This window comes from Somniosus microcephalus, chromosome 12 (genome assembly GCF_052327205.1).
Source record: "Somniosus microcephalus isolate GS21.2 chromosome 12, FLI_Smic_1.0, whole genome shotgun sequence".
NCBI lineage: Eukaryota > Metazoa > Chordata > Chondrichthyes > Squaliformes > Somniosidae > Somniosus > Somniosus microcephalus.
Window position 1 is genome coordinate 17,162,935 of NC_140998.1, and position 11,987 is coordinate 17,174,921.

At 45.2% G+C, this 11,987-nt stretch overlaps 1 protein-coding gene across 1 annotated transcript in view; it reads left to right on the forward strand.

Annotated features, from left to right (window-relative positions):
* The window catches only part of ttc7b (tetratricopeptide repeat domain 7B), a 499,428-nt gene extending 492,277 nt beyond the window's left edge, over positions 1-7,151 (forward strand). The window contains exon 22 of the mRNA XM_086002622.1: positions 6,733-7,151. Within this exon, the coding sequence (XP_085858748.1) occupies positions 6,733-6,813 (81 nt within the window). The 3' untranslated portion in view covers positions 6,814-7,151. The remainder of the gene's footprint in view (positions 1-6,732) is intronic.
* Positions 7,152-11,987: the final 4,836 nt, after the last annotated feature.

The window sequence follows — 11,987 nt, forward strand, 5'->3', positions numbered from 1 at the left end:
AATCCAAGCGGCATCGTAGTCTTCGATTGAAGAACATCATGGCTGGAGTTTGGTTGGTAGCCGCATGTGTCGCATTCCGGTAGGCAAACAAGAAGTTATCCACCTTGTGTTGTAGGGGTATGTCTTCATTACACATTGCCTTGATAGCCTTCTTGAATGTTTGAACGAACCTCTCGGCCAATCCATTGGTGGCTGGATGATATAGGATGCATGTGTAATGCTTAACACCATTGTTCTTTAAGAACCTCCGGAACTCTTCAGACACAAACTGTGGTCCATTGTCAGAGCAAATCTGTTCAGGCAGCCCATTTCTGGCGAATATGGTTCGTAAGACTGTGATAGTTTTTTCTGTGGTGGTTGAGGACCTTTTTATTACCTCTGGCCACTTTGAATGTGCATCCACCGCAATTAAAAACATCGAGTCCATAAATGGACCAGCAAAATCAATGTGCACCCTTTGCCATGGAGATGAGGGCCACTCCCATGGATGTAGAGGGGCTTGTGGTGGGGCATTTTGGACCTTCTGGCATCCTGTACAGCTCTTGGTCATCTCTTCGATTTCTCTATCGATTCCCGGCCACCACACAAACGCTCTGGCTAAGTTCTTCATTTTTACCCCTCCTAGATGACCCTCATGAAGCTCATTGAGCACTCTATCCTTCAATTTGGGTGGAATTACTACTCTGGATCCACACATCAAGGTTCCTCTGCACACTGACAGCTGTTCTCTTCTCGGCGAGAATGCTGGCAACAGTGGTTCGCCATGTGCTGGTCGTCCCTTCACCGTTAAATCATAGACCCAGGAGACTGTCGGGTCATTTCTTGTTTCCTTTTCTATGTTTGCATTCGTCACAGGTAGACATTCGACTATGGTTGAGTGGAATATCTCCACTGGATCCACTGCAGGTGCTTCTTCCACCATTGGCAACGGTAGGCACGACAATCCATCAGCATTCCCATGCTGTTTAGTTCCTTTGTACTCGATGTCATATTGGTGTGCCCCTAGGAAAAGGGACCACCTCTGTAGCCGTTGTGCTGTCATTATCGGGACGCCCTTCTGAGGGTTGAAGATGGAGACAAGAGGTTGATGATCAGTTAGTAGAGTAAATTTCTGACCATGCAGGTAGTGATTGAACTTCTTCACCCCCCACACCAGGCTGAGGGCCTCTTTGTCAATCTGGGCGTAGTTACGCTCGGCTGAAGTTAACGAGCGTGACGCAAAAGCTATCGGCCTCTCTGAACCATCAAGGAATTTATGTGACAGTACCGCTCCAATGCCGTAGGGAGACGCATCACACGCCAGTCTTATCGGTAGTGATGGGTTGTAGTGAGCCAATACTACTCTTGAAGTGATTAGGCCTTTACTCTTCTGAAAGGCCCGCTTACATTCATCGCTCCATTTCCATGCTACTCCAGTTTGTAGTAGGGCGTTCAGTGGGTGCAGAATTGTGGACAAATTCGGCAAAAACTTATGGTAGTAATTCACCAATCCGAGGAATGACCTCAGTTGCGACACATTTTCAGGTGCTGGAGCCTTAACTACCGCTTCAATTTTGTCAGGGGACTTATGTAACCCCTCTTCATCAATCACGTGGCCACAATACGATATCTGTTTCTTAAAAAATCTCGCACTTGGGGCGGTTGGCTCGTAGCCCATGTTCTCTTAGTCTAGTGAGCACCTGCTCTAGGTTGGCAAGGTGTTCACTGTCATCTTTACCTGTCACTAGGATGTCGTCCAAGTAACACTGAGTCCCCGGAATCCCTTGCAGGACTTGTTCCATCGCTCTTTGCCATATCGCCGGAGCTGATGCTACTCCGAATACCAGTCGATTATACTGGTAAAGACCTTTGTGAGTGTTTATCGTGAGATACTTCCTAGAGGATTCTTCAACCTCCATCTGCAAATATGCTTGCGCTAGGTCAATTTTTGTAAAACGCTTCCCTCCAGATAGTGAGGCGAAAATATCTTCTATCCTCGGGAGAGGATATTGTACTGTGTGAAGGACTGGGTTCACCATCACCTTGAAGTCCCCACAGATGCGAACCTTCCTTGGCTCCTCAGACTTATTGTTTAACGTTTTCTTCATGACAGGAACGATGGGTGTCACCCACTCGCTCCAGTCTACCTTAGATAACATGCCTGCATTCTCCAGATTCTCCAGCTCTGCCTCGATGGCTGGGCGAATTGCATATGGTACCGGTCTTGCTTTGAAAAACTTGGGAATTGCATTCTCTTCTATTTTTATCGAGGTGGTTACGCCTTTAAGAGTTCCCAGTTCTTGTTGAAATACCTCTTTGGCGTTAGCTAAGATTTTGGCAATCGTCCAAGTGTGACGTCATCATCCTTTTTAGCAGCCACCGTCAGTGCCTGAATGGAGTGCCAGTCTAAACTTATCTTTCTGATCCATTCACGTCCCAATAACGGTGATCCACCATCCTGCAGTATGTACAGATACAATTTCTGTATTTCCTTGCCGTTGTATTCGACAGGCACCCTTATTTTCCCTCTGGGGTATACTTTTTGCCCCGTATACGTCTTCAAGACAATGGATGTGTCTTTCAAGGGTATGTGTGAGAATAGCCGCTTGTAGTCTCGTCGATTCATGACGGTCAGGGCTGATCCTGTATCCAATTCCATTTTGACTTGGGACCCTGCTATCGTGAGGGTGACCCAAATGGTTCGGTGATCCTCTTTTGCGATTGTGAAGTTTGAGACAGCTTAGTCTCTTGTTCCCGGATTCACTATCGCTCATCTGGTCTTCGGAACTACTGTCCGTCATCTTTTGTACTTTCCTGTACTGTTCCTTTGTAGCCTTTTTGTTGTCGTTAGTCTTCTTCCCAGACCTGCAAACTCGTGCAATGTGTCCCATCTTTCTGCATTTCCTGCATATTTTGTCCTTGGACCAGCAGTCCTTCTGGTCATGGTTTGTTCTGCCGCAGCGATAACATTTTTCAAATCCCCGTGTCATTTCGTGGGTGCCGTATTCCTGTGGCTTTTGCTGTATTTCCGCAGCTCCCCTTGCTGTTGCTTCGTACGATACTGCCACGCTGAAAGCCTTATCTAGCGTCAGCTCTTTCTCTGAGAGTAGCCTCTTCTGGGTTCCTTCACTCAGGAGTCCACAGACAAATTTGTCCCTTAGGGCATCTGCCGGTCCTGCTCCGAACTGGCAGTGCTTTGATAGCTTGCGTAGTTCCGTAAGGTAATCAGCATTGCTCTCATCTTTATGCTGATTTCTCCTGTGGAATTTAAATCTTTCTGCTATCAGCAGCGGTGTAGGATTTAGGTGTTCCTGTAGGATATCAACAATTTCGTTAAAACTCTTTGCCATCGGTTTGGCTGGAGTAATCAGGTTCCGCAATAGGCCGTACGTTCTTGCGCCCATTAAGTTTAGTAGTACCGATGCCTTTTTCTCATCGGCTACTTCGTTTGCCTCGCAATATACTTCGACTCTTTCCACATACATGGTCCAGTCTTCTATTGCATTATCGAAGGCAGTGATATTGCCAGTCTTCGGCATCTTGGAAATCTAAGATGGCACCTCCCGCGCTTTGCCTTCTTCCCCGATTTAACAAAATGGCACCTCCCGCGCTTTGCCTTCTTCTCCGCTGCTGCTAGTGCTGTTGCTGGTGTTTTATGTCTTGATGGCGACGTCCTATGGTCTTCGCGCACTTCTCCCCGCGCTGCTGCTAACGCCGCTCTCCGCGGTTCCCGTGGCAAATGGCAGCTCCTCACGGCTTTCTGCGCTTCTAATTTCTTTTATTTCCCCGTCGTCGGAGCAACCCTGCGGGACACTTTCCTCCCTCTTCTCGGGTCTGTACGCTGCCCGGCTTCGTAGCACCGGCCGCGCCCTGTGTGCTCCACCCTCTCTCTCTCTCTCTCCTCTTCCCGACAATGCTGCTCGGCCCCGTTGAAAAGACACCCGATCGAGCTCTAGCCCGCCGCAGCCCAGGAAGGATCAGTGTACTACCTGCCACCAGCCCGATTAGCTGGAACACCATCGACAGGATAACCAAGCCTCGCTCTCGACAGCCTCTCCTGCAAATCTTTCACGCTGATGAATCAGAGGTGGTTGCCCCACGGTCGACGCCCGTTTCTTCTGATCGTTTTATTTTATTTATTTATTTTTTTCTTTCTTCTGGCCTCGGCCTCTGACAACTTCGCTTCAGGGATGGATCCCCATGAGGTGGTGCAGACTGTAGGTAAGTTTGGATCTGCTCATCGCCAGTATTATGTCCGTGTGTAATTGAGACACGGACTGCAGGAGTTGGTTATAACAGGTCTTTACTGAGTGGAGACAAACTGGAACTAACTATGGAAAGTTACTACACAGGCTTATATACAGGGGTGGTCACTACTGATACTGCAGTATACAGGGGCTGCAGAATATAGTTCCTTCTGCAAAGTACATACACTACACAGACCAAGAGCTGGGAAGTGGGATTAGGCTGGATAGCTCTTTGTTGGCTGGCGCAGACACGATGGGCCGAAATGGCCTCCTTCCGTGCTGTAACTTTCTATGATTCCATGATTCTATAACGGGCTCCATCTGCTACCCGCGTTCCTGGATAGTATCTCCTTTTTATTGCTGAGCAAATTTTTAACGTCCCATGACTCCAACTTTTTAATTAGCACATCGTCCTCAATATAAACCGGCAGGTTTAAGAATGAGACCACCTCCTCTTCAGAATATAGCAGAGTTACCTCCAAGAACTTATCTCCAATCTTTCAAATTCAGTAAAATCTTTCCATCTCCTCACGGCCACTGACTGTCACCTTGAACCCAACATTTGGCTTTGGTCAGCAGGCAAAGCAGCTTTCCTCGCTGCAGTCCTCATGTACCGCCTGGATAATATCCCAAGCTTGTATCTCCTTATCCTCGCACTGAACTACCACCGTGTTTTCTTTTCCAAACCTCCTGGGGTCCCGGCCCAAATCTTTGGGCCTTTTTTTCTCCCTTCCCCCAACATTTTCTCACTTGATTAAATTCATCTTGGGAATATTGTCCAGGCCCCTCAGCAGTTGTTTAAGGACCAAAAAGGCCCTAAAACCTGAACCCCCCCCCCCGCAAGAAACCCCACCAACTTTTTACAAACTCACTCCAACTCCCTGCAGCAATCAAGCACCCAGCAGCACCTGCTCACTCCTAGCCCCTCCCACCAAGTGAGTGCGACTCACTGAGTCACAGCTGACACTGATTAGAGAACTGAAGAAGTTTATAGCACAGAAGAAGACCATTCGGCCCACGGGGTATAAGCTCGCCTTGGGCGATAGCGTGAAACGGGCGACATGGAATCGACAGCCCGCTTCCCACCCTGCCTGATAAAGTCAAGAAAAAAGGAACTCAGGCAGAGTTAAATGCGCTAGAGGGATAGAATTGAAAAGCAGCGAAGTTATGTTAAACCTGTGTAGAATCTTGCTTAGACCACACTTGGAGCACTGTGCACTGTACTAGTCTCCATATTATAGAAAGAATATAGAGGCACTGGTGAAGGTGCAAAAATGATTCACGAGAATGATACCAGAAGTGAGAGGTAGTAACCATCAGGAAAGACTGAACAGGCTGGGGCGCTTTTCTCTAGAAAAGAGAAGGCTGAGAGGTGACTGTTATGTTCATTAATAACTAGTCGTTTTTATTACGAACAGCTAGCTTTTGCTAGACACTTTATTGAGCACATGTGGACTAGGTACAGTATCTGTAGAGGCCTCCATCTTGACTGCTGCCTTGTGGGTAGCCTAGTGCATCCTGGGTAGCCCACTCTTATATACATACAGCACCACCTAGTGTACCATTCCAGAATGACAGGTTACTGATCATTACAGTGACCTGATAGACGTCTTTAAAATTATGAAGGGGTTTGATAGGGTAGACGCAGAGAAGATGTTTCCACTTGCGAGGGAGACCAGAACTAGGGGCCTTAAATATAAGAGAGTCACGAATAAATCCAATAGGGAATTCAGGATAAACTTCTTTACCCAGAGAGTGGTGAGAATGTGGAACTCACTACCACAGGGTGTATTTGAGGTGAATAACATAGATGCATTTAAGGGGAAGCTAGATAAACACAGCAGAAAGGAATAGAGTATATGTTGATGAGGTTAGATGTAGAGGGGTGGGAGGAGGCTCGAGTGGAGCATAAACTGGCAGTAATATCTGTAATGATCAGTAACCTGTCATTCTAGAATGGTACACTAGGTGGAGCTGTATGTCTAGCTGTATGGATGTTTAGTCATGGGCTACCCATGATGCACTAGGCTACCCAGAAGGCAGTACATACATAGATACATAGATACATAGAAGATAGGAGCAGGAGTAGGCCATTCGGCCCTTCGTGCCTGCTCCGCCATTTAATGAGATCATGGCTGATCCTTTAATTCAGTATCCCGTCCCCGCCTTCTCTCCGTAACCCTTAACCCCTTTTGCCCGTAGAAATATATCTAATTCCCTCTTAAATATATTTAATGAGCTGGCGTACACTGCCCTCTGTGGCAATGAGTTCCACAGGTTCACCACTCTCTGAGTGAAGAAATTCCCCCTCATCTCTGTCCTAAATGGTTTAGCCCTTATCCTTAAATTATGTCCTCTAGTTCTGTTCTCACCCGCCAAGGGAAACATTCCTTCTGCATCCAGTCTGTCTAGACCTGTCAGAATTTTATACACTTCTATGAGGTCCCCTCTCAATCTTCTAAACTCCAGTGTGTACATCCCTAAACTACATAGTCTCTCCTCATAGGTCATTCCCGCCATTCCTGGTATCAGCCTGGTGAATCGCCGCTGCACCCCCTCCATGGCAAGAACATCCTTCCTCAGATGAGGCGACCAAAACTGTACACAGTACTCGAGGTGTGGTCTCACCAGTGCCCTGTACAGCTGCAGCAAGGTATCCCTGTTCCTGTATTCTAACCCTTTTGCTATGAAGGCCAGCATACCGTTTGCCTTCTTGACCGCCTGTTGCACCTGCATGCTCGCCTTCAGTGACTGGTGTACAAGAACACCCAGGTCTCTCTGTACTTCCCCCTCTCCCAATCTATTGCCATTTAAATAATAATTTGCCCTCCCGTTCCTGCACCCAAGGTGGATAACTTCGCACTTGTCCACATTATAGTGCATCTGCCATTTATCCGCCCAATCGCCCAGTCTGTCCAAATCGCTCTGGAGCTTCCTGGTCTCTTCCTCTGAGCCCACCCCACCTCCTAGTTTAGTGTCGTCTGCAAATTTGGAAATGCTGCATCCGACTCCCTGATCCAGGTCATTAATGTAAATTGTGAACAGCTGGGGGCCCAGGACAGATCCCTGTGGTACCCCACTTGTTACTGCCTGCCATTCAGAAAATGAGCCGTTTATTCCAACTCTCTGTTTTCTATCTGACAGCCAGTTCCCTATCCACGCCAAAACTTTCCCCTTTATCCCATGAGCCTCAATTTTCCATGCTAATCTTTTATGTGGGACCTTATCGAAGGCCTTTTGGAAGTCCAGGTACACCACATCTACTGGCTCTCCCCCATCTATTCTACCAGTTACTCCCTCAAAAAATTCCAATAGATTAGTCAAGCACGATTTACCCTTTGTAAATCCATGTTGACTCTGTCCTATCCTGTCCCCATTTGCTAAGTGCTCCGCTATTTCATCCTTAATGATGGACTCCAGCATTTTGCCCACAACTGATGTAAGGCTTACAGGTCTGTAATTACCTGCTTTTTCCCTACCCCCCTTTTTGAATAGTGGGGTAACGTTAGCTACCCTCCAATCCATCGGCACTGTTCCCGAGTCTAATGAATTCTGAAAAATCATCCTTAGTGCATCCGCTATCTCTAGGGCCACCTCCTTCAGTACCCTAGGATGCATGTTATCAGGCCCTGGGGATTTGTCCACCTTCAATCCCTTTAGCTTCCTTAACACCATATCCTTAGAGATATTGATTTGCGTCAGTTCCTCCTTTGCCAATGTCCCTATTTTTCCCGATATCCCAGGGAGGTTTTTTGTGTCTTCCTTCGTAAAGACTGACCCAAAGTATGCATTTAGTTGATCTGCCATTTCCTTATTTCCCATTATATATTCCCCCGTATCTGACTGCAATGGACCAACTTTGGTTTTCACCAGTCTTTTCCTTTTGATATATTTATAAAAGCTTTTGGAGTTAGTTTTTATATTTTCCGCCAGCTTGTTTTCGTAAGCTATTTTGCCCCTCTTGATCATGCCCTTTGCCCTCCTTTGCTCTATCTTAAACTGTTCCCAATCTTCCGCTCTGGCGCTTTTTTTGGCTATTTTATACGCCCTATCTTTGGATTTTATGCTGTCTCTAATTTCCCCTGTTATCCACGGTTGAGTCACCTTTTTAGATTTCCTTTTATGCCAGATTGGTATAAACAATTTTTGCAATTTTGTCATTCTATCTTTAAATGTTTGCCATTGTTTATCTACCTCCAGTCCTCTCAGGAACGTTGTCCAATCAGACCTACTCAGTTCCCGTCTCATGGCATCATAATTCCCCTTGTTTAAATTCAGGACCTTAGTCTCTGAGTCAATTTCTTCGCTCTCCATTTCGAGTGAGAAATCGATCATGTTATGATCGCTCTGACCCAAGGGTCCCCGTACAACAAGATTACTGATTAGTCCCTTCTCATTGCACAGTACCCAGTCCAATATAGCCTGTTCCCGAGTTGGTTCCTCGACATATTGATCCAGATAACCATCCCTTAAACACTCAAGGAATTCCTCCTCCTCATTATTTTTACTGATTAGGCTAGTCCAATCTATATGTAAGTTAAAGTCACCTATGATGACAGCTGTGCTCTTATTGCACGCTTCTCTAATTTCCCTCGTGATGCCCTCCCTAACCTCTATTTTACTATTTGGAGGCCTATATACCACTCCTATTAATGTTTTTCGCCCCTCGCTATTTCTTAGCTCCACCCATATAGATTCTGTATTAACTGAGTTAATATCCTTCCTTTCAATTGCATTTATCCCCTCTTTTACTAGCAATGCTACCCCTCCTCCCTTTCTTTTTTGTCGATCCTTCCTAAATACTGAATACCCCTGTATGTTAAGCTCCCAGCCCTGCTCACCCTGCAACCATGTTTCCGTAATCCCAATTAGATCATAATTATTAACCTCTATTTCCACAGCTAATTCATCTACCTTGTTCCTGATGCTTCTCGCATTAAGGTATAAAACCCTCAGGCTTTTTTTATGCTCACATTTTTTATGAATTAGTTTGGCCCTTTGTTTTTTGTTCCTCACCCTTTTACCATTTATTTCTGTCTGCCTTTCACTTTCCTCTATTTCACTACATAGGTTTCTAGCCCCCTGCCATACTAGTTTAAATGCTCCCGAACTGCTTTATCAAAAATTACCCCGAGAACATCAGTTCCATCTCTGCACAGGTGTAGACCGTCCCTTTTGTATAGGTCACACCTACCACAAAACTGGTTCCAATGCCTCAAAAATTTAAAACCCTCCCTCTTACACCACTGCTCAAGCCACGTATTTAGCCTAACTATCCTGTTCTCTGTACTCTTACTAGCACGTGGCACTGGTAGTAATCCAGAGATTACTACCTTCGAGGTCCTACTTTTTAGCTACTTAGTAGTCAAGATGGAAGCTGTAGAAGTCAACATGGCATGAATAAAGTGACTAGCTAGAAGCTAGCTGTTCATAATGAAAACGACTAGTTATTATGAACATAACATGGTACCAGGAGTGGTAAAATCTGCTGAATATTGTGAAACGCGACATGAAGAATTTGAAGCCACCGGAGGGTTTGAAACTCACGGGGAAAGCCGAATGCAATTGGCGGACTTTCAAACAACAATTCGAACACTACATTGCTGCCATCGGATTCGGTATGAAGCCAGACGCAAGGAAAATAACGTTACTGCTAATGGTTGCAAGCCCGCAGGCGATAGAGGTATTTAATACATTTGTACTTGATCCAGAGCAGGACAGAAAAATATTGGACAATGTGCTAAAGAAATTTGATACACATTGTTCTCCCAAAAAGAACGAAACCTATGAGAGATACGTGTTCCATTCACGGACACAGCAGCAAAATGAGACTTTTGATAGCTTTGTGACCAATCTAAAACTGAAAGCACAGACATGTAATTTCTCTGATCTGAAATTATCCATGATTCGTGACCAGATTGTGTTTGGTATTCATGATAAAAAGGTCAGGGAACGTCTGTTGAGAGAAACCGAACTAACATTGGAAAATGCTGTGAAAATATGCCAGGCCAGTGAGCTAGCTCAAAAGCACGCGAAGACTTTCAGTGAAATTAATAATAATGCGATTGTAGTAAGTGACAGTGCTGCTGTCGGTGCTGTGTCCTACGAGGGGAAGAAACGTGGGCAGAACAGAAATGAAAAGCAATCAGAGGAAGGAATTTTTAATTGTAAATGCTGTGGTTACAAAAACCAGTCACGACAGTGCCCTGTGTTTGGGAAAATGTGCACAAAATGTTATGGAAAGAATCACTTTGCCAAACAATGCTTTTCAAAAGTAAAAACTAAGAAAGGGCAACGAGTTAATGTGATTGAGGACACTGATTTAAGTGAGACATTTTCTGTAGGAATGGTGTCATGTGACAATATCAAAAAGGATACAGAAAATGTGCAGCCCTCAGAAATGGACAATGCTGAACATAAAGTTAATGCAGTAAAAGAGGACAAATGGATGATCCCACTGCAGGTAAATGGAGCATTAGTTACATTGAAATTAGACACTGGGGCGAAAGCAAACTTAATCAGTATGAGTGACATTAGAAACATGAAAGAAAAGCCCAAAATACAGAAAAAGTCAGTGCTACTGAAGGACTATAATGGACAGAAAATAGATAGTTTAGGTGTATGCAGACTTAAAGTGACAGTCAAAGACAAAGTGCATCATCATGTTTTCTGTTGTGGCTGAAGGACTTGATTGACTATTAGGTGACAAAGCTTGTGAGGACTTAGAACTGGTCAAGAGAGTCTACCATATAAACTGTGCCATAAGCAGACCAGATGACTCAGTGGATTCTGTAGTGAGTAATTTCCAGGATGTGTTCAAAGGATTTGGAGTTCTACCATTCACTTACAAGATCCAGCTAAAGGAGGATGCTCAGCCAGTGGTACATGCTCCACGGAGAGTTCCAGCACCCCTGTATGACCGGCTCAAGAAAGAACTGGACAGAATGACCACACTAGGATTCATCAGGAAAGTCGGAGAGCCAACAGACTGGGTTAACTCCATGGTATGTGTAAAGAAAAAGAACAATGATCTAAGATTATGCATGGATCCAAAGGACTTAAATGCAAACATAAAACGTGAACACTACCAGATTCCCAAGCGAGAAGAAATCACCAGTGAAATGTCAGGTGCCAGATACTTCACAAAGCTCGACGCCTCACAAGGATTTTGGCAACTAAAACTGGATGAAGAAAGAACCAAATACTGTACCTTCAACACACCATTTGGCAGGTATTGTTTCCTCAGAATGCCTTTCGGGACAATATCTGCATCTGAAGTCTTTCATAGAGCGATGGAACACATAATTGAAGGTCTGGAAGGAGTTCGGGTCTATGTTGATGACATCATCATCTGGGGCTCCACACTGAAAGAACACAATGAGAGACTGACTAAAGTGCTACAGAGCATACGCCGGAATGGACTGAAGCTCAACAAAGCCAAGTGTCAGTTTGGCGTCCAGGAAGTCACTTTCCTAGGAGATAATCTATCTGGTAAAGGAATAGAGCCAGATATGGAAAAAGTAAACGCCATACTCAACATGCCCCGACCCACTGACAAAAAAGGAGTGCTACGCATCATGGGGATGATAAACTTCATTGGAAAGTTCATTGCTGACTTGTCAGCCAAGACAGCCTGTCTGCGAGACCTGCTACATAAAACAAATGAGTTCGCATGGACAGGAAGACATGAACAAGAGTGGATGAACCTCAAAACAGTGCTGACAACCACACCTGTACTCACCTTCTTTGACCCAACAAAGA